This window comes from Miniopterus natalensis, chromosome 7 (genome assembly GCF_054644295.1).
Source record: "Miniopterus natalensis isolate mMinNat1 chromosome 7, mMinNat1.hap1, whole genome shotgun sequence".
Lineage (NCBI taxonomy): Eukaryota > Metazoa > Chordata > Mammalia > Chiroptera > Miniopteridae > Miniopterus > Miniopterus natalensis.
Window position 1 is genome coordinate 11,302,357 of NC_142087.1, and position 22,832 is coordinate 11,325,188.

The following is a 22,832-nucleotide window of genomic DNA, read 5'->3' on the forward strand; positions in this document are numbered from 1 at the left end:
AGTGGAACGTGGCCGCCCCGGGGAGCAAGCCTGGGCTGCTGGGGTGTACACGGCTTGCATGGGTAGTCTCATTGTGCCTCAGGGCCAGCAGACACGTGGCTTGCAGATTGAAAGGGGGTGCAAAGCATCCTTCAGGGTGAGAGCTTCCATGAGGCTCATTCTGCCTCTGCAAACCAGAGCAGTGAGAGGCCTTTCTCTTTAAGCGCCTTCCAAAGAGAAAGTCTCATCCGTGTGCTGGGCCCTACACACCCACCAACAGTAGGATGTGGGCTTGGAGTTATTCCTGCAGTAGGGGAGGGCTACGGAGCCAGCCCCTCCCTCCCGTCGGTCCCTCCTTAATAATGCTGGCTGCCTGCTTCCCAGGCAGTGGGCCAAGGTCAAGACGCTGACTTTGACCCTGAGAGATAAGATAGTTGTCCCTGGAATAGATCTGGCCTGAGGCCTTAGCCTCATTAGCCCTGAGGTCCGGCTTGGGGCCAAGGTTTAGCAAAAGTGTCTGAACTCCATTCCCAGGAGGGCTGAGCACTTTAGACCAGCTCAGCCCGCATTCCCCTGGTCTTGTCCACTGGTCCTTCTCTTCTTTGTGCTGGTTCCCGACTGGGTGTTGGGCTTCCAGTGACCCCAGGAGGGAAGTTAGCCTTGTCCAGCATGGATGATCCCAGGGAATGGGATGATTTAATAAATATTCGGGCCCAAAATAAACTGTTCAGAATGACAAATGGATTGAAATGAAATATTGATCAGAGTGCTTGGCAGTGATTTCTGAAATTTTAGACTTGAACAAAACGCCCATCTATCCACACTCGGTGCCTGTGACATTTGAGCTGCTGCTGCTGGTGCTGAGCCTGTGCCTTGGCCCTGAGCACACACTGAGGCTGCACATACTTTCTGTCAGAGCTCTAGTTCAGACTGCGAAATAACATCATGAGCAGTAAAACTTACGTTAAGTAAAAGCCACCTAAAAGAAAAAGAAACGGGCAATTGAAAAAATGGTGAAACATAGCAAAATGGGCAAGTAGGCATTGCTGGCAGAGACTGGACGGAAACATTTCTTTTAATACACAATAACTGAAAAAGCAATAAAAGAGGGTTCTAAAAATTGTAAAATCATCCAAGTGTGCGTAAAAGTTATAAAAAATCATGGCCTAGTGGTTGGAAATGTTTCTTTTAAACCAATTTATTTTTAGACAATTCACTTAGTGCTACAGGCAAAATAAAAATTGTTGGGAAAACATTGGCAAATGGGTCCATCCGGGGCCATGGATGCGCTGTGCAGAAGTTAAAATGAATGAAGTCATGTCCCATGTGCTGACCTGGAAAGGGCTCTAAGGCACATAGTTGGTTCTGCAAAAGTGAGCTGTATCAGATGTAGCATTTGATACCATGTACATGTTAAAAACACCCATGAATCAAAACCATATGCTCCTCTATACATCTAAGGAGGGAAAAGGTCGAGAATGCCACATATGACAGGAGTGGGTGACGTCTGGTGGAGGGGGATTCTGAGAATGGACATCAAGAGGAAGTTTAGGGTCACCTCTAAAGTTTACATTTTCCCACAATAAGAATACATTAATTGTATAAACAGGAATACGTGATATTTTCAGAAAGTGGTCAAAGTAGTCCTATTTAGCCTAAAATGAGTTAGGAATTGAAAATCCTCCCACAGTAGGAAAAATCCTTTACACTTAGGTGAACAGAAATGCTTAACGTCATATGAAATGATGCAAAACCATTTCATTGGACACACCCAAAATACCAGCACTCGAAATGCCAGTGTCGAGGATCATTCCTTTTCTCCTGGGCGGAGGGGTGATCAGCTTGATTCTGATGGATCAGTGGGCATCTCGGGAGGGAGGGCCCGTGCCCATGCCCACTCTCCCCTATCTCCAGATACTACCTGTGCCTGCAGCTGCGGGCAGACATCATCACAGGCCGACTGCCTTGCTCCTTCGTCACGCATGCCCTGCTGGGCTCCTACGCCGTGCAGGCTGAGCTGGGCGACTACGACGCCGAGGAGCACGTGGGAAACTATGCCAGTGAGCTCCGCTTCGCCCCTAACCAGACCCGAGAACTGGAGGAGAGGGTCATGGAGCTGCACAGGACATACAGGTGAGGGGGCCTCTGCCCAGGGCCTTCCCCTGCTCCTAGAACCTTCCCCCGTAGGCCCCAGATGCAGTGCTGTAAGTACCCCACCTGGCTCGGCTGCTAATTTGAGGTGCAAATCTGAGGGCAAATCCTCTCATCAAATGGGAATGGTAGTAACTAGCTGTGTAACCTTAAATGACCTCTTGGGACCACAGGTTCTAAGCTCCTGTGATAATTCCCCATCCTTGGTTTCTGAGAATCGGTCTCTTTCTCTGCCAACTGGAGATAATAGTAACTGTTGTATGTCAGTGTTCTGATGCCTTGATCGTGGCATGAGGTTCAGAAGCTTGCACTCTGCAGCCAGACCACCTGGTTCGCCTTCTGGCTCTGCCATTTTCTGACAAGGGATCTCAGCCTTGCCATTTACTTCCCCCTGCTTTGGTTTCCTCATCTGTTCAGTGTGGGTGCTGATGAAACCTGCCTAGAGGGTTGTTGGAGGGACTAAATGGGACATATTCAAGACCCACCGCATGCCAGCTATTATTGCTGCTCTCTCATTCAAGGGGTAGAGTAGTTGATTGTGCAAAGGAAGGCACCTTGTTGCAGAAGTTAGATGATTAACTAGATGTGTGGTTGTGGGCTGGCTGTTTAACCTATCAGCCTCATTTTTTACCTGTATTTGTACAGACTGAGATTATCCGTGTTTCTCAACTATTGGTCTTTGGAGCTTAGAATTCATTCTGGAGGATGTTTGGCATCCCCAGGCCCCAGCCATTAAGTGCTCATATTACCCCCTCAGTCATTGTAACAACCCATATGCCCCTCCCCATTTCAAAATGCCCACTGTGAGGGTGGTACCATCCCCTGGGGAAACCCCCGAAACTGAGTGGTCTCTAGGGTCCTCTGAAGCTGGAAGTGCTTTATGCCCCAAGGCCAGGGTTGTTATGGGAATCCAGTGTGGTAAACACTGTGAAAGTACATTGTAAACTGTAAAGTGCTGTGCCTGTGGGAGTGGGTGTGGCGATGCTGTCTCATTGCTAATAAGATGGAGGGAATGGGGAAGGTTGTGTCCTCGAGGCTGCACCCGGGGAGGAGGCCCAGGGCCAGATGCGGAGGGATCGGGTATGTGGGGAGGAAGGCCTGCTGGGTGGGATGGAATGCTGGGTCGGGAATGTGTCTCTGGGACTTGCACACCACTCTGGTTAGCGAAGGCTGCTGTTGTGTTGTGTTGAGTAGGGTACTGAAACCATATCACTGGTTAGCAGTGTCTTCCTAGTAGGGAGTGGTGGCCCGCCTGCCATCTCTTTGTCTTTCCTGTAGGATGTGTTAGGGATTTGCAAGGTATACAGGCATACCTTGTTTGATTGCACTCCCAGAGACTGCGTTTTTTATATACTGCGTTTTAATTGAAGGTAAGACCTCCACCAGCAAAAAGATTATGAGTTGCTAAAGGCTCAGAAAACAGTATTTTATTTTTTATTTTTAGCAATACAGCATTGTTAAATTAAGCTATGTCCATTTTTTTATACACAGTACTGTTGAACACTTAATAGACACAGTGTAGTGTAAACATACTGGGAAACCAAAAACTTTGTGTGACTCACTTTACTGTAATGTTCGTTTCATTCTGGTGGCCTAGAAGGAACCTGCAACGTCTTTGAGGTCTGTCTGTGATTCCGAGGAAGGAGTTTAGGTCGATATGGGCCAGAGAAATGCTAATGGCCACCCCTTTACAGCTCTTTTGACTTGGAGCACACTGGCATCTAGTGTCCAGATATCCCTCCCACACAGCACTCTCTCTGAGGTGGGCAGAGCAGAGGACACGGAGCCCAGAGGATATGAGACAGATGTTAAGTACAGTGGTTAGGAACACAAACTCTGGAGCCACACTGTTGGGATTCAAATCCTGACTGTGCTACTTAATAGCTTGTGTCCTTAGGCAAGTTTTTCAACCTCTCTGTGCTGCAGCTTCCTCATCTGTAAAACGGAAATAGTGATAATACCTACTTTGTAGAATTGTTTTGAGGATTCAGTTCAGACGTGTAAAGTACTTGGAATTGTAACCATACGTAGTCCTCAATAAATGTTAGCTGTGACTGAGTGTAAAATGTATGGTTTCCTGGCAGTCGGAGCAGAGACGGAACTTGTATCGCATACTTCTTTCCAGAAAGGAGAATGGATACCTGTTCCTCAGGGGAGGTTAGGTGGTCTCTGATATCATGTTCTAAGATAAACATCTCATGTGGGCAGTAATTTAGGAGCCCCTGGGTAACTAACGGACAGCCTTCCACAACGGCTTCACAGTCATGGAGAAGCAGGATTCTTAACTCAGTGGCAGAATGAGGCAAAATTCCTGAGTCCCAGCCCAGCCCTTGAATGCGTCCTGGTGGAAACAAAATTGGACTTGAGCTTTGGCAGGAGACGAGGGTTGGGTAGACTGAAGAGGGTCTGGGGTGCACCATCCTGCACTGAGAGCAGAGGGGGAGGCCCAGCTACACACCCACTCCAGGATGTTTGCCTTCCCAGAATCACAGGTTCTGACTGTGGTCACCTTCAGGCAGTAGGACTCAGGCCTGGGCCTTTCCCGTGGCCATCTGTGATCATTTTGTTTCCCTTAGGGGCATGACCCCAGGAGAAGCCGAAATCCACTTCCTAGAGAACGCCAAGAAGCTGTCCATGTACGGAGTAGACCTGCACCATGCCAAGGTACCACTGAGTCCCAGGGCGCCCTAGCATCTGGGGGTGTCCCCAGTGAACTACTGTGTTCTTCTGGAGGGCTTGGTGTGCCAGCCCCTGTGTTCCTGCTCACCCGAGGCCTTTTCTATCCTCAATTCTCATTCCTTGAAGTTCCATAACCCTTTGTTTTCCCACGATCTGTATCATTTTCTTCTTGTATTATATGTATTTTTGAACCTGTTTGTGCCGCCACTAGATTGGGAGCATCATGGGGGAAAGATAGGGCCTTAATTTATTTCTGTATCCTTAGCATGTAGCACATGGCCTGGCTCTGAATATGTACCAGTAACTGTTTGCTGAATGAATACGTGATTAACAGAGAAGATGGTAGAACAAGTGACTGGGTGAATGAGCGACACAGTGAAAGAGCGAATGGCTGGATGACTGCGTGAGGGGTTGGTCAGGAGCCCCTGACATGGAGGCTCTAAGTCCACCTGCTCCTTAGGGCTCATTTATAAGAGAGCTCAGGGAGGGCCGTGGGGTCCGTGGCCAGCTGCTCCATGGTCCCTTCTCACACAGGACTCTGAGGGCATTGACATTATGTTAGGCGTCTGTGCCAACGGCCTGCTCATCTACCGGGACCGGCTGAGGATCAACCGCTTCGCTTGGCCCAAGATTCTCAAGATCTCCTACAAGAGAAGCAACTTCTACATCAAGATCCGGCCTGGGGAGGTGAGCCTGCTTGGGAACCCCTCCTCCTCGCCGCATTGACTAGGACAGAGAGGATCCTAGTAGCTGGGCCTGGAGTTTTTACTACTCAGGATACATGGATGGGGGTGCTGGGTGCTGGGTACAAGAGATCCATCTTCTGCTGGGGCTCTTTTCAAAGACACCTTAGGTATGTGCCTGCACACACATGCGCATGCACACACACAGGAGCACATGCATGAGACACGTGTAAAGATAACCACATATATTCAGTATACATAGATCAATGAATACATGTCCTGTATCTGCTACATGTAATACTCAAGTAGCACACATACTAAGACATACTAAGATACACATAGACACACGACTACACACACACACAAACATGTATATGTCCAGCCTCCACAGCTCACCCATCAGAAGGTCTTTTTGGTTCTGCCTGTAGAGTAAATGCGAACCCATCTGCTTCTGTCCTCTCCACTGCACCAAATGCCAACAGCCATCATCTCTCATCATCTCTCATCTCTGTCTCCACAATGTCTTCCTCACTGGTTCCCCTGCCCTCATTTTCATTCCACGCCATTTTCCTCATAGCTGCTAAAGAGACCTTAAAAGTCTCCTCCATCATATCATGTCAGACTCACCCCCTACTCCCACTCTTTGCTCAAATATTTTAAGAGCTGTCTTTAGCTTTTGGCTAAAGTCCAAACACTGTCCCTGATCCCCTGTCTCTCCCACATACCTCTGCCTCACTGCCCCATGCCCACTGAACTCCAGCCCATTTGGTCTCTGAAATCCTTGAATAAGCAAGCTCTTCCCATCATGAGCCCTTTGCTTCTGATCTCTCCTCTACCAGAAATTCTGTTCCTTCCCCATCCTTCAGATCTCTGTTCAAAGATCACCCGTTTAGACTGTGCATTTCCTGATCACCTTTTCTAAAATAGTACCCAACCCTGCGTCTACACAGGTATTCTGTCATGTCACACGTCTCTGTCCACTCCCTTCATGACCTCATCAGTTTCTGAAATGATCTCATTTATGTATTTATGATCAAAGTTCCCTCCTCCCCGAACCTTGTGTCTTGACCACCTTGGTGTCCCTGTTGCTTTGCACTGGACTTGTCACAGAGTAAGGGCTCAGTCCACCTGACTGAGTGAATGAATAAATGAAAGAACAGGCCAGAGCCACACATGCTGAGAAGAGCCTTAAAAGGATGGACTGGTGGCGAGGGGGGCCCAGGTCTTACTTCTTACCCACCCCCCTTGGTTTTTCAGTATGAGCAGTTCGAGAGCACAATTGGCTTTAAGCTCCCGAACCACCGGTCGGCCAAGAGACTGTGGAAGGTCTGCATTGAGCACCACACCTTCTTCCGGTGAGCCAGGCCCTGGGGTGGGGTAACCGGGGACGACACAAAGGCTGTGAGTGTCTGTGTGGGTGATGTCTGTGTTTTGTAAGGGCAGAGCAGGAGGAGAAGCTAGGAAGGACCATAGGAAAGAACCCCCTCCTCTTTCCCCAAGTCTCTCCTCTCCTGGACCACTTAGAGTTGTAGCTGGTGGGACAGTGGGATGAAAGGCCGGCTGTGGTCCAGCCTTGGGCCTGGCAATGCAGTTGTGATTCCCCCTCCTCACCTCCATTGCAGGCTGGTGTCCCCCGAGCCCCCACCCAAGGGCTTCCTGGTGATGGGCTCCAAGTTCCGGTATAGTGGGAGAACCCAGGCACAGACCCGCCAGGCCAGCGCCCTCATTGACCGGCCCGCACCCTTCTTCGAGCGTTCCTCCAGCAAACGGTACACCATGTCCCGCAGCCTTGATGGAGGTATGCCCTAATTGGAGGTGGGGTGAAGAGTGGTGTTTAGAGGGAAGGGGTGGGCATGCCAGGTGCAGAATGAGCAGTGAAGGTGGTCAACACATCGCAGGTTGACTTGCTCCAGGCATGGTGGCCCAGGAGCACTGGTGCACCTGGGCAGCTCTCAGTGGATTAGTCTCAACCTATGGCCTCACTATTGCTGACATTGCCACTCCGGGACTTCCTGTGACTTCTCTGAGCCTTTGGGGGTCCCAGGTTTAGCCATATGGTTTTCTGGGTCCCTTGTCCAAGATGCTTAGTAATTCACAGATTGTCATCATATCAGGAGAATGCTATATTATGACTGCACTGTAGAGTTGGTCATGCCTTCCCTGACTAGAGGCGGAGGGGTTGTTTCCAGTCATTCTCTTGGTTCCATTGAACTGACTGACATCTAACCACATGGCATTCCCCATTGGGCTGACAGGCACCCTTAATATCAACAAGAACTGGCCCTACCTTGTCCTCTATCAAGCAGACCAGGGCTTCTCAAAATGTGGTCTGTAGACTGTCTCTATCAGAATCACCTGTGAGTTTGCCAGACATGCAGATTCCCAGGCCCTGGCCCCAGCTTACTAAATTGGCACTCGTTAGGACCCTGGACTCCCCCCAATATGCACACTGGAGTTTGTAGGAGAGATTCAGAAGCCACATGGGGCACTGGGGAGAGTCAGAGTTTGGCAGATCTGAATTCAAATCTCAGCCTTGACACTCACCAGCTTATGGCCCATAAATATCTGGATGGGAGGCCTTGAGCAACTTACTCCTTGTGCGTATTTCCTCTTCTACAAAATAAAGAATACCTACTTCACTATGTTATAATGCCTCTACAATACCCCAAGCAATTCTTGGCACATAGTAGGGTCTTAATAAATAATATCCAATAATAAATTATTGTTTATTGTAGCAGTAATAAATTATTTTTGCTTTTAGGTGTATAGAAGATGGTTTAAAGGTAGGAGGTGGGAACATAAGTGGGATGAACAGTAGATACTTCCAGAACACACTGGGACAGGCCTCTAGGCAAGTTAGTTGCACTCAGCAAATATTTTCTAAGTGTTAAAATAAGTATAGCCCTTTCCTTTGAGGAGCTCCTAGAATAGTAGGTTTATAAGCATTCAACCTGATTCAGGCAATGGGAGAAATATGTACAGAATACAGAGAGCAGCCTTGAGGAGAGAGGGACTAATTCTTTCTGGGAGGAGCAGAAAAAGGGCTTGTAGAGCGGGTGACAACTGGGCAGGGTTTTGAAGGATACCTAGGAGTTTTCCAGGTGATCAGGGGAGTCTGATACTTTTCCTGCAGTATGAAGGTGAGACCTATCCCAGGACTTCCTGGCTGTTTTCGAAGGACACGCAGTTTTGCAAGTGTCCATTTGGGGCTGAAGAAGCTCCTTAGTCTTCTTGAATGGGCTCAGGGCTGCTGAGAGCTGAGATTTTTGCAAAAAGAAAGGAGGGCCTGCACTGTCTCTCTGTGCTCTCCTGCAGCTTTCAGTACTATGCCAGGGGCGAAATGAAGCCCAGATTGTGCAAGGCAGCAAAGATTGGCCCAGATCTGGTGAGGCTCATCAGGAGGGCCCGAAGCCTGGATTCTAAGCCAGTAGGCCTGGGTTCTTCTCCAGACTCACTGAAAGGTCTCAGGGACTCTGTACAGTGAGGAACATAATTCCAATTCTAGCCATCAGCACAGAGCATTGTGTGGCTCAAACGAAATAATGTGCATGAACAGGCACTTTGCAGAGCAAATATATATGAATGGAAAGGATGGTAACTTTCTTTTTTAATCCAGGCCAATCCCAGGATGAGCTGTGCTCTGGTCATTCCCTGTTTTCTAGCCATTCCCCCCCCCCCCCCCCAAGATACAGTCCATGGGCGTAGTCTGGGTTATGCCCAGTGTCTGGTGCAAAGGGTGTAATACCACCCCTTTCTTTCCTACTCAGGAGAGTGCTTTGGAATGCCAGCAAGTGAGAAAGATGTTATTGCCAGGGTCCCCTTGAACTTTCCTTGATTTATAAAGAAGCCACATTATTTGCAAACGTCAGGGCTTTAGCTTTCACTAGGAAAAGCTAATCTCACAATATCTGTGTATTGCTAAGTAATGGCCAAGTGAGCATTCTGCCACAAATGCTACAACAAGAAAATCAGCATTTGTGGGCCAACAAAGATTGAATTGACTCACTCTGTGGCAGCCACTCTTCTAAATACTTACACACATTAGCTTATATGTCCCTCCCCCAGCTATCTGTTTATAGGCACTGTTTATAGACGAGAAAACTGAGGCCCAGAGAGGTTGTATAACTCAGGGTCACACAGCCAAGAAGCAATAGATTTGAGATTTGAACCTGGACTCTAGTACTATAGAAATCAGGAGGGGCCCCAGAGCTGGCAGGCAGTCCGCATCACCCAGGGAAGGCTGCTTCACTCCAGTTGGGCACTGGTTTCTTATCCCAGTGTGTTGGGGTGTGGAAGTGACTGCTCCACTCTAAGCATGGTTGGGTGAGTGGCATGGCCGACTCCGTCCATGCACCTGGGAGGTGCCTCACGCGGCCACCCGCTGTTTCTGCCCACTTCAGCAGAGTTCTCCCGCCCAGCCTCGGTCAGTGAGAATCATGACGCAGGTCCTGATGGTGACAAGCGGGAGGAAGATGGCGAATCTGGGGGACAGCGGTCAGAGGCTGAGGAGGGAGAGGTCAGGACCCCCACCAAGATCAAGGAGCTGAAGGTAGGAGTCTGGCTTTCTCATGTCCCCTGATCTGGGGATCAGGAGGCTGATCCTTCTTTAGCCTTGGTCTTGGCCTTCAGGTGCCCCCAGCTGTGGCTGAGCACCCTTCCTGTGGGGTACACCAAGCTCAGAGCCGTGCCCTGGGCCATGCTCAATACCTGCACATGCCCAGGTGTGGGGGGCATGCTGTTCGTCATACACGCTCCCCTCCTTTTGCCCTGCTTTCCCGGAGGGCATTCTGTACCCTAGGGGACTCGGCCTCCTCTTGCCCACTCTGAATCTGCCCCTTCGACTACAGTGTGAATCTGCACAGCCCTCTCTTCCCCCAGAGCATGATGGGGTGTTTCTGCAGGCCCTCACAGTGTGTCCCCCTCCTTTGCCCACCCCCATTTCCCACATACCTGTGCCCACACTCATGCAGGCACACTGGGCCTCAGATTCGCATGATTTCGCTCACAGATACACATCCTCACCCACAGGGTTATGTACCCAGATTTTTAAACGGCATGCCCACGGGCATGTGCACACACGGGTATAGTGTGTTTCCGTCATGCTTCCCCACTTGGGAGCACAGGTCCCTGAACACACATGCTGACTGCAAGGGGCAGGAATACCTAGAGCCCTCACTTCTGTCTGCTGAGTGTAACTGCTCGCTTTGCCTCCAGCCCTCCCGCCCCCTTCCTCACCTCCCTGGGCAAGCATCCTGCTTTCACGCCCCCCCTTCTGACTACTCACTGCCCCGTGGTGGCCCACCCAGCTACCCTGGCCTCTGTTGCTTGGGTGAGAGTGCCCTGGGCCACCTGCTAGACTGGGCCGGTCGCGGTGTCTCTAATCCATTGGCTCTACTGACCCTGCTGGTTGCTTTTCCTTCTCCCACGTCCGCTAGCCGGAGCAGGAAACCACGCCGAGACACAAGCAGGAGGTACTGCATGACCTGGCCCTACCTACCCAGCTCATTTGTCACCACCCCACGGTCCATCCCAGGCTGATACCCTGGTGCCATCTTAGTGTTAGCTTCACCTCTGCTCCCTGGCCACCCTCCTCCCCCTGCCGACCCCCCACCCAGCCATCCTCAGCTCCCTCCAGCATCCTGCTCAGACTCTGTCCCCCAGCAGTATTTCCCTTCCCTCCTCCCCCTCCTTTCTACTCCGCCTCGCACTGTGCCTCCCCAGACCACCCACGCTGGCTCCCGTCTCATTGAGCTCATCTCTTCTGCCTCCCCCCCAAACCCTTTTTTTGACTCATCTCCTCCCCACACCAGTTTGCTTCTACCTCCACTTCATCTGTGTCCCCTGTGCCCGCACCCCAAGCTTCTTTTTGTATCTATGGGCAACCAGATGTGGGTGGGAAGGGTGGGAGGGAGGAGCCTCGGAGCACATCTGCATCTTCTCCGACTCCGGTGCCCCTCCCTCTGGGCAGGGCCTGCTGCTCTCTCAGGAGAGCCTCCTCTCCTTTCCTCCTCTCTCTGTTCTCCCTCATCTTACTCCTCCTGTGTTAACCACTTCTCTAACTGTCACTGCAAGAGAAGTGCATTTATTCTTGAGCCCAGGGGGAAGGGCTAGAGGCTGGGGTGTAAGAAGGACCTGGCCTTGGAGTTCCGTGGTCTGGTTTTAGCCCCAGGTCTGCCACTGAGGCATTGAAGGCCTTAGGGATGTCCCCTCAGGCCCCAGCTCCCCATCTGCACAGTAAGGCATTTGGACTAGGTTTCCCCAAGGTCCTTCGAGGATCTCGGGGTTCCACTGCTCCCTGTAGCCTTCAGGAATACTATGTGCCCAGAGCTAGAGCAGCAGGTGCAGGACAGAAGGTCACAAGACACATCCACAAGACCAGATGTGGATGGGAGAGATGGGAGGGATGGGAGGGATTGGAGGGATGGGAGGGAGGAGCCATTGCAGGCCCAGCCCATCCCCCAGGCAAACTCTATCAGGTTTGATTTCTCAGACAGACATGATCCTGAGGCAGCTCAGCTCAGGAGAGGAGGTATAGACAGATGTTTGGAAGCAGAGCAGAAGCCTCAGTATGATCTGTTTCCTTTCTGAGGTCACCTCAGAGTCAATCATAGTGGATTCTCAGATGCCGGAGAGAATCCCAGGGGAAGAGGCTAGCTTGTCCAAGGACAAGCCTACCTTCCAAGTAGTTCTAGAATCACCAGATCTGACTTTATAATTAGCTGAGATTGTCCATTTCTTGCCCTGAATTGAGTTGACATGAACCTTCAAACAGCCTTGCACATAAGGGTCCTTTGGCTACCAACCTACCACCCTGCCCCTAGAGTAGGCAAACAAGCAGCTCTGGCAAGACACGGCCGCCCCCTCTGCAAAGGCTGCACCTCACGTGACCTGGGGGCAGAGTCCTCTGTCATGATGCACTGGCCAGAGCTCAAACTTGACAGTTCAGTGTGGGACACACTTATGACTCTGGCTGTACCTGGCTCACTTCTTCATCCTTGGACTTATCTGTCTTCTTCCTGGTCTCTAATTCTCCTGATCCCCCTGAACACCCCTGTCTGGCTATATCTCACCCTCTCTGCCAATGAATCGGTACCCACAGGTGTCTGGGAGATCCTGAGTGGTTGGGAAAGGTAGAGGCTATCAACAGAAAATAGTAAACAGAATCTTCTGGTCCCTAGTCCTGGTCCTTGGTGTGGGAGCACAGCCTATTTTACTGGAATTCCCTGGCTTTAGAAAGGCTCCACAGGGCCTGATTAACTGCATATATTGGGCCAGGAGAAGCCTAGGCTTGGGATCCTGCTAAGCACAGTGGTCCAAGTCTTGGTCAGAGGTGGGGACCAGGATCTGGGAGGCCAAGGGTGGGGGGTGGTGCCAGAGCCACCCAGTGAACAGAGTTGGCGAGTTCTCACTATACTTGGTTGTGACTAAGACAGGGCTCAGCACCAAAGGGAACTCACCAGACCTGTAGGATTTGGATGAGTTTGGGCTCCAAGGCCAGGAACCAGGCAGGAGAGAGAAAAAGGTGATGCTTGACCAGAAGTCTCTTCTTTTTAATCTTAAGTGCTTTGTGCACCAGTTGGGGCTAACATCCCTGCCCTGCCTGGCTTATGAGGTGCTGTGGGAGTGACACAGGTCATAGATGGGAATCACCTTGCTGATACAGGGCAGTGATGGTGAATGTTGCCATCTTCGCCACACCCTGTATCCCATCTCAGAGCTGATCCTCTAATGCATGACTGTCCTCTCCACCCACCCCAGTTCTTAGACAAGCCAGAGGATGTCTTGCTGAAGCACCAGGCCAGCATCAACGAGCTCAAGAGGACCCTGAAGGAACCCAACAGCAAACTGATCCACCGGGATCGAGACTGGGAGCGGGAGCGCAGGCTGCCCTCCTCGCCTGCCTCCCCCTCCCCCAAGGGCACCCCTGAGAAAGCCAGTGAGGTAGGTCTCACCCCGAACCCCTCAGTGGGTACCTTGGGTAAAGAGGGTGGGGAAGGTTGCTATGTTCTGGCTTACTGTCACCCTCCAAACCTGTATGCTCCTCCCCATTGCTGTGTATGGTGATGGGGATAGGGTGGTGGGTTAGGCTGAGGAAGATGAAGTCACTCAATCCTGGAATCTGGGACCCCAGCAGCCATAGTATAATGAGGAAGGGGTGCTTGCTAGAAACTCAGGTTCTGGGGTCCCACATTGGACCCCCTGAATGAGAATATTGGGGGTAGAGCCCTGGAGTCAGCGTTTGAAACAAGCGCCCTAGGCTATTCTCATGTACACTATGCTTTAAGAATCATAGTAGTTCTGTCCAGTAACCAGACCCTTTCAGGCCTATTGTGAAGTCACAGACTGGGGAGCATTCCCTCCAAGAAGGGTCCTCAGAGCCCACTAGAAGTAACAGGTCCTCCAGGAAAACCAGAGCTGCTCCTATTGCTTCAGAAAAGGCCCCCACACGACCTGCCTTTCAGAGTGGAAAGCAATTGAAAAAGAGAAAGACAGGATCTTGAGGATTCCTGTACTGATAACCCCAGCCTGTGGCTGTTAGCACTGCTGCATCTCGGCAGTGTTTACCCCGTCTGTACTTAGGTGTTTTCTCCCTAGTGCTGCTGCTTCCTGATCTCAAACCCAACTGGGGTCTAGACTTATACTGCCTGGGTTTGAACTCAGGCTCTGCTGCCTGCTAGCTGGCTGGATGACCCTGGGCTTGTGGCTTAATCTCTCTGAGCCTCCATTAGTTAGAGGTAATAAAGCATCTACTTCTTAGGAATGTTGTAAGGATCAAGTGAGATAAAACATGGAGGGGCCAGCAGAGACCCAGGTGCTCAATACGAGTTATTGTTTCATTTTGAGAGTCCTGGGACTCACACAGAAGGTTAACTTTGAGTCAGAATCCCTTTTAAAGTTGGAAAGGTCCTCAGAACCCACTTGGTACAAGGTCATCATTTCACAGATGGGGCCCTGAGGCCCAGAGGCGAAGGACTTTTTCAGTGGTATAGTTGATAGGAGTCAAAACCTGATTTTCTTGTGTTCCAGGCATTGTCTTTGCTATTAAGTCACAGCTGCCTAGAAGCAAGACCAAATCATGTGAAGATCAGGCATAGAGTCAGTTGCATGAGTGCTGCCCTCTAATGCCCTGACAGTTGGTTGATGCAGCAGTGATCTAACAGGCAGAGCCCTTGATTGACTCAGTATGCTCCATGGCCTTGATGTGCCAGACAACAGGAGGCCTTGTCCAGTGAGGCTGCTGTGGTAGCTCCTCTGCTAGGGATGATTTGGGGCCTTTAAGGCTGGTGCCATGGGAGGAGGGCAAATCTCTGCATCCACTGAGGGCTTCTGTGGTCACCTCGGACACAGACAAGATCCCGATGACACTGAACTGGGCCATGGTGGCTGGTCTAGTAATCCAGTTACATGCCCCATTCCTGCCCTGAATCAGTTGACTAGAGGGCCTCTCTTCAGTCCTGAAGTGGGTGAGGTGGGATGCAGGGGCTTCTGACAGCATCAGACTGCAGCAGAGAAAGGCAGGATGAGCCCTGGGGAGCTGGACTCTGCAGCTTTGGGGTGGCCTGAGAGCAGCCTGACTTGGGGGGATGCCCCCCCTGCTGGTGACAGCTGGAACTGCTAGAATTGGGCCTTTAAAAGGTGGAGTCTGATCCACCTTCTGTCTTCCCACTGCTGGAAAGAAGTCTGGTCCAGAAGCTCACCCTGGAGTATTTAGAGGCCCTTGAAGATTTGGGGGATGGGGAGGAGCCTTAACCTGGGGCTGGTCTGACTCCTTGGATGAATGACTGCACTTCTCTGAGCCTCACTGCCTTGTCAGTCCATCTAAAGGGAACCAAAATTGCCATTCTATAGGGTTGGGTTATTGGGAAGGTTGAACAAAATAATGCATATAAAACATACTTTATAAACTGGAAAATGTGGACAGTCATGGGGCCATTGCTGCTGATCAGAATTCCTGACCCAAACATGAGCCTTGCGGGTGTGTCCTGCAGGTATTACATCCAGAGTTCCCACTAGCTTCCTCATATGTTGTTGGGCCTCATCTGGGCCAGGGGAAAATGGTAGGAACTTAAACCAAAATAGGGACCCCAGACTATAAAGAAGAGTTCCCATTTGCCAAGCCCCAGTTTTCATGTCAAAGGTAACTTTTAAAAGCGGCTAAGACCCAGACTACAGGCTTCAACCATCGTCTAAACCAAAGGCACCCAGAGAAGACTTGGAACCGAGTTCTAGTAATATGGTTCCAAAACCTCTTGAGTAAGAATGGGCAGGCGATGAGGAAAGGCCCAAAGCCACGTGCTGGCTGGCAGGGACCTTGGTCCTCCCTTCCTGGAATGGCTTGGAGGGGCAGTCTCTCCCCCTCCCCCCCAGCACGGCTCCTTCCCCACCTAATCTATAAGCCCTAAGGATGTGGGATTTACAAAGCAGGTCATTTACGGACTCTGTGTGTCTCTCCTGCTTTCTCCCCCTCCCTCTCTCCTTCCCTTCCTCCCTCTTTCCCTTTCCTCTGGCCCTGGGCCTCCCCTGCAGTCCCAGAGGACCCAGGACATCTCTCAGCAGGACTTGGCACCTGAGCCTGGGATGGCCACAGGCTTGGAAGTGTTCACTCAGAAAAGCCTCGCAGCGTCTCCTGAGGTTACTGTCTTCACCTCCCTGCCCACCCAGAACCACCCTAATGGTCTTAAGAAAACCCTTTTTCCGGGGAGAAGGGGCTGGACCAGACTCTGCCATGCATACGAGCAGTGGGTAGCCTATATTGTTTCCATGCTGTGACAAATGAGCATCCCTGTTCCAGGGATCCATAAAGGACAGGCCCCTCCCTCATCCATTGTTTCCCAGGAATCAAAGGGAGTTAGAAATGAGCTCCCCTCAGACCCTGCAGAGGCAGGTGACTCTAGAGGTAGGCTCTGTGTTTTAAGCTTGCAGTGGGGGTCCTGGCACCTAAATGCCATCTGCCCTAGGGTCTTGCTACTGTTTAGAAGCCTGAGTAGGCCTAGCTGTGGCTAGTTAGGGGATGGCATCCCCTTCATACCCCACTTCTGTCTTCTCCAAATTCCCCCTGGGGCTTGAGTCTCAGTCAGGGTCTCCAGACAGACGAAGTGGGCATCTTGCTCCAAGGAGTATCCTTGGGGTTGTAGAGATGTTGGTCACGCAGGCTTTCTAAATGAGGAAGGCATTGCTCCTGCGCCCAGGAGAGCAGCAGGTTGAGGGCTCTTGGGACTTGCTGTGCCCCTGCACGGATGCCAGGTGGAATCTAGGCCCAGGGAGCAGCGGCTGCATCTTCCCTCTCTGTCAGCACCCCATGGACTGTCAGGATGGGGAGGTACTGGCCGACCATCTGGGCGAAATGCCCTTCTCCCTGATATATGACCCTCCTCTGCGGCACCGTGTGAGTGAGGGCATATTCCTTTCCCAGTTCACAGAGAAAAGTTTTGTAGCTGCTGAAAACATGCTGAAACTGTAAAAGAGACACGAGTCAGCTACGTATGTGGTAAAACAAATCGCAGTTATTTTTCCTCATTTGTAAAAATAAAAACAAAACTCTCAGCACTCTGTAGAGAGAAGTTGGACAGGCGTCAACAGCATCCCAAGGTTAGGGAAACAGTGATGCCCTGGAGCACAGACCTGCTCCCAGAGCCAAGGACAGGTGCCTATCCTTGGGGGGCAGGGCAATGTGCGTCTTTCATCAGTCCCTTCAAGAGGGGTGCTCTGCCTGTTCCTAACGGTCGCTCATTTTGCCTTCGATCATCCACTATGACATATCCATATTGAATTATGTGCCCTTCTGAATCTCCTTCTGTGGGCCTCGCTTTGTTCCCAGCACCCTTAGCCCTGCTCTGCACCCTCCTCCAGGAGGGCCCTTCAGAGCTGAGCACCAGCCAACCCCTTCTTCATTTTCTCCCAGGGCATAGCTTCTAGAGGGCTCCTCATCCTAGACCCCCTCCTCTGGGCCCAAAATGTGACCCAGAGCTGCAGGTGGGGCCTGAACTGCCCAGAGTCCCCGGAACTGCCTCGTTGTAGATTTTCTCCTAGCGGCTTGTGTGGGAACAGAATTGGCCGCGCTTGGCTCCCAGCTGCTGCGCCCGGGCTGTCCTGCTGCAGCGCCTCCATCTGACAGCAGGGGGAGCTCTGAGCAGGCACCGAGGGCCCGGCGCAGGGGAAGGCAGGCTGTGGGCTCCCCTGACATCTTCCCATCCTAACATCTGGTCAGAACAACTTTCAGACCAATCCCCAGGGCCAGTTGTGGCTCTGCCAGTGTTTTGGTGCCACTGAAGGGTTTCTCTTTTTTTGTTCAGTCTTTCTTTTCTCTTTAGGTTCCTATATATCTACTTGCACTTGTTAGAAGCAGAGCCTCTTCCCTCAGTCCTCACTCTGTCATCTGGGCTTGTCACCTCCCTCTGGGAGCCTCGGTTTCCTCTTCTGAAATAAGGGTAACAGCACCTGCTTCACAGGTTGCCATATGGATTAAATTTAATAACTTAGACCAGCGATTTTCGACCAGTATGCCACAGCACGCTGGTGTGCAGCAAGAATGTTTAAAACATGCAGTACCTGACTATTTAGTCAAGGGCACTGCCCTCTTTCCCCTCAGATTGTCAAATAAAAAAAATGACAACGGCCAACACAACCATAGCCGTCTAGTGTGAGTGAATCAAAATTATACCTATTTCTTTTGTCGGATTGGCAAAAAAATATAATGTATTTTTTGGTGTGCCACCGAATCTTAGTGTGTCATGAGATGAAAAAGGTTGAAAATCGCTGCCTTAGACAAAGAACTGACTGCCCGGCTGGCGTGGCTCAGTGGTTGAGTGTCAGCCTATGAACCAGGAGGTCATGGTTCGATTCACCGTGGGGCCTGGTTTCCGGCTCGATCCCCAGTAGGGGGCAAGCAGGAGGCAGCCAATCAATGACTCTCATCATTGATGTTTCTATCTCTCTCTCCCTCTCCCTCTCTCTTCCTCTCTCTGAAATCAATTAAAAAATATATATATTTTTTAAAAAGGCTATTGTCTGGCACAAAGTAACTAAATATATGTTTTTCTTCCTATACAATCTTTCTGTTCTGTGCCAGCTCCCACGCAACTCTTCCTGGTAAGCCTCTAGTTTCTAGAAACTAGTTTCTAGTTAGATTTTGGGCAGGAATGTTCCAGAAGGGAATTCGTGTGCCGTCTTTGGCCATCCTTGCCAGGCCAATGATGTCTATACAAGCTAAAATGGGAGCAACTAAAGGCACCTGCTTCCCAAGTAGAAGAAAAGAGAGAACTGGTGTCTGCAGGCTCTTGAAGCTCTTCTCTCTGGGAGGGTCTGAGTGCTATGGTCCTGAGCTTAACCACCCCAAGTAAAATCTCAGAACCTAGGCCTGGCTTTGTCTACCCCTCCCCCCCTTCCTCTTATCTCTCTTTTCTGTTGGTAAGAGTCTCTTAATGTGGTACCAAAATTGGTAGCAAAATTCCCATGGGGATTTTGCTGCACTGGAGTTGGGGAGTAGAGGTAAAAGGGTTTACAGTGTTCCCTTGATCCTTCAGAATCCGTTAGATCTGATGGGATCTGACAGACTCCTCACCAAGTCATAGCCTGAATCGGAGCCCAAGGTCAGATAACTGTCCCCCAGCCTGCTGTCGGGGCACATCTTACCGTGGATGCACCTATCAGGACTTGGACTCGGAGACTGGGTCTAGGCCTGCCTTTGCCACTGGCTCCTCTCTGACCTTGGGCATGGTGCTTACTTTCTCTAGGCCTCAGTTTCCACATCTTTACGTAGTGACTTGACTCAGAGCAGTGATTTCAAAGGAGGAATGTACCTCAGGGCTCTAGGGCAGCCCAGTTCCCCAACTTCAACTGCATTTGTGCTGCATATTAGACTTGCATTAAAATTATGTGTGAAAAAGGCTTTCTGTGGCTGTAGGATTAAATCCCAATGACCTTCTTGTGTTTGGAATGATTCTAAAAGCCCATCGTTCCCTCCCAAGTGTTGTTTAAAGGACTCTAGGGGAGGTGGAGTCTGTCCTGTCACTGGTTTGACAGCGCTGCCCTCTTGTTGGTGCCTTTGACCCACGACGATGCCTGGACCTTTAGATTGTTTCCTCCTATGATGTGTTGTGGCCAGTTTCTATTCTTTCTGTGGATTTTGTTAGAATTCTCCAAGTATAGGCCATGGTTCATGTTTCTTTGGGAATGAACCCCACGAAGCCCAAGCTGTTCGAGTCGTTGTGGTGAGTGGCACTAACTCGAGAGCTGGCCATTTGGTATTTTTCATTCTAATCTCGTTCCTTCCCAGAAGCTCTTGCAGGAAGGTCAGATTTCAGGTGTGGCGTATGGACCTTAACTCAGTGCTTCCCGTCACCTTGATATTAGATCACAGTGGGACCCACATCCCATAGGCTGTGAGATAAGTTAGCCAGGATCTCAGTCATCAAACATCAGACACTCTTCTCCTGACTCTACTGTCAACTAACGGTGACCTTGGGCGAGTGGCTGGCCTCCTCTAGGCCTAAGTGTACGCATTTGCACAGTGAGGAGATTGGACTGAAGGTGCCTTAGGAGTTCTTTTGGCTCTAACATTCAGAGTCCGTCCATCACTGGCCGCTCTCCCCCCGACAGCGGCAGCGATACTGTGAAAGGAGAAAGAGGAAGAGCCTGGCCCGCTCCGGTCTCCATCTCCCCGTGACTAACACAGGAGGGCGGGAGGCCCCATCCATGTGCCTGGGTTGGGTGGCGGTTGAGGGGAGCTGGTGAAACATTTGCTGGGTGCTGTGGTGGAAGAGGAGCTTTGACAAGGCTGACTAGTATTGTCACGCTTTCCTCTCCCCAGCCAGTTCTGGGGACAGACGTGGTGACCTTTTGGTGGTAGAATGGTCCCTTCTTGTGGAGGGAAAAGGTGACCTGTTCTGCAGGTGCCTGATATTTCATGTTAACTCTTCTTGCTCCAATTGAAATACAGGGTTCAGAGCATTGGGTATTTATAGAAAGGAAGTACACTAGGCCAGAAGCGCTCAGTCTTCCAACAGTGGCCGCCATGCCGCAGGAAGAAAGGGAGGCAGGCTTCGCAGATATCCTTGCTGACGGCAGACTCTCCAAGGTGGACGTCCTGGTAGACAAGTTCAAAGTGGAAGTGGCCACAGAGGAAATGGTGGGAGCCAGAGGAGCGAACACCCAGCAAAAAGGAAGAATGATCGCAAGCCCTGAAGACTTCGAATCGGTGTGGGAGGAAGGCCCCCGAGTCGGGGACACCCCAGGAGGGGATTCTCTGGCTGCAGGCCGCACGCGGGCAGAAGAGCTCCTTGAGGGCTCCCAGCTCAGGGTGGGCACCGGGGAGGCCACCATCAGGAAGCGCCGAGTCTCAGGTCAACTAGAGGGCCAGGTGGAGCTAAGGAAGGAGCTGGAGGAGTTCCCATCTTGTGGAAGGCCCATTGCCCTGGGGACCAGGCCAGCAGAGGCGGAGGTCCTCTCACCAGCCTCCGACAAGGGAGGACTTCAGTCGTTTCTTCTAGACTCAACCCAAGAGGAAGACAGAGCTGACTCGAGTGATGAAACCGACACTTCCTTTGCAGAGAGGAGCTTCTACTTCAACTATGGAGAGAAAGATTTTGAAGACCAGACCCTCCCTCCGCTACTGGAGGAGAGAGAAGAGCACCTGGAAGGCCCCCCTGGGGGGACCAGGCCGGAGCTCTTGGGGGAGCTTGCAGAGAGCTCTGAGCTGAGTCCCTCAGACCCGTGGGGCTCTCCGGCAGCTTCCAGAAGCGACCAGGATGGAGGGGGTGAAGCCTGCACCGCTTCCTGGGAGGAAGCGGTTGGGCCTCCCAGGGGCCGCCTGGAGACCTCTGATGAGTGGCTCCGGAACGGATCTTGTCCAGGGGACTGGGGAGAAGCTGGGTGGGGGGTGAAAGGAGAGTTCACCCACCCAGCATCCGTCACCGCGGAGGAAGAGGCCCCTGGGAGTCGAGATTTGATGGGAAAGGCTGAGAAAAGTCCCCCAGCAGGAGGGAAGGACCGGTCACCTCGTGGAGGACAGGGTGTACGCCCAGGCCTTCCAGCCTGCGCGCCTCCATGGAGGCCAGCCAAACCAGACAGAGGCTACTTCTTGCCCAAAGACACGGGACTGGTTCACACTCAAACAGGACAACATATGGTGGAGCACAGCAGGGTTCACATGGAGTTTCTTCAGATGGAGGTGATCAGCCCCCTCCCCACGTCCCCTGGTCTCTTTCAGCATCAGGTACCTCCTGAGGACACTTCGCCAAGCCCAGCCCCTCATGGGTCAGGGGGGCCTTTGCAGGTTGGGGATCCCTTTGGGGAACGGCCCCCTGTATTTCTCAAAGAGAGCCCGGAGCCCAGGGACCGAGTAGAGCCTGTTGTGACTCTGGACAGAGGTGAGCGCAAGGCACCTCCTGTTGCCAGCAGAAAGCGCAGAGTTGTCCTTGAAGAAGTTGAGGGGGCTGCAGCCCTGAGGTTGGGGTTCCATTCAGGGAAGCCAAAGATGACTCCTTTCCAGGCTGGGGGCCAGGAGGGCTCCCTGGAAGATGTCAGCAAGACCTCAGTGGCCAACAAAATCTGGATCTTTGAGACCCATGGAGCCGAAAGTCGGCGAGTGAGTCAGGGTGAAACATGGGCCCTTCCAAATGAGTTGTCTTCAGAGGCCTCCCCAGGGCAGGCAGAGCAGCAGCGGAATAAGCTTTCAGACCTGGGCTTCGTCCAGCTCCAGCCCCCAGGGGATGCCGCCGGGCCCAGTGCCACACAGTCCTCAGCAGTGTCACCCACTGCCAGACACTTCAGGGAGGGCCTTTCTACCACATCCCACCAGGAAGGATGCATGGAACTCGAGCTCATGTCTCCCGATTCAGGCTGCGAAACCACGCTGGAGGAAGCTACTGGGGGAGCTGGCCACGTGAGCCCCCACCCCCACCACTGCCCCAGCTGGGGGGCGCTGACCGCATGCCATGTAGCTTTTTAGAAGCATGTTTAGTGGCCCCTCGTCATTAGTCATTAGTGCAATCAGGCTGCTTGTCCATCCCTGTGAGTTCTTTCCCCTAAATGAGCTTGAGCATAGCCCAAGCAGAATGCAGGGTTCGCCTGCTTGGCCCACGGAGCTTGGCCACAAACCCCGCAGCTTTGGGTGTGATCTGGTGCCCAGAGGGCCACACAGACCAGTGGAGAAGGTGGCTCTGCCTCCAGCAAGCTACACATTTGCTTTGCCTTGCTGCCTTCACCTGCTGGGTTCCTTCCTATTTGCTTGGCTTGTCCAGCGACCTTCCTTCTTCCTTCCCCTTCCCTGGTTCTCCTGCCGTGGGGAAGCTGACAGTCCAGAGGTTTCCATCCTTCACTTATGGTTCCCTCCTGGTCCGA

At 51.7% G+C, this 22,832-nt stretch overlaps 1 protein-coding gene across 4 annotated transcripts in view; it reads left to right on the forward strand.

The window, feature by feature from the left end:
- The window catches only part of EPB41L1 (erythrocyte membrane protein band 4.1 like 1), a 53,283-nt gene that overhangs the window by 9,739 nt on the left and 20,712 nt on the right, over positions 1-22,832 (forward strand). For 2 of the 4 annotated variants that reach the window (XM_016219350.2, XM_016219353.2), the window contains exons 6-12: positions 1,894-2,112; positions 4,707-4,794; positions 5,344-5,496; positions 6,750-6,847; positions 7,115-7,290; positions 9,893-10,041; positions 13,251-13,433. In XM_016219350.2, coding sequence (XP_016074836.1) covers positions 1,894-2,112; positions 4,707-4,794; positions 5,344-5,496; positions 6,750-6,847; positions 7,115-7,290; positions 9,893-10,041; positions 13,251-13,433 — 1,066 coding nt within the window. Of the gene's footprint in view, positions 1-1,893; positions 2,113-4,706; positions 4,795-5,343; positions 5,497-6,749; positions 6,848-7,114; positions 7,291-9,892; positions 10,042-13,250; positions 13,434-16,019; positions 16,125-20,430; positions 22,375-22,832 lie in introns of all 4 variants that reach the window. The other 2 variants (XM_087818753.1, XM_016219352.2) reach the window with 2 other exon arrangements.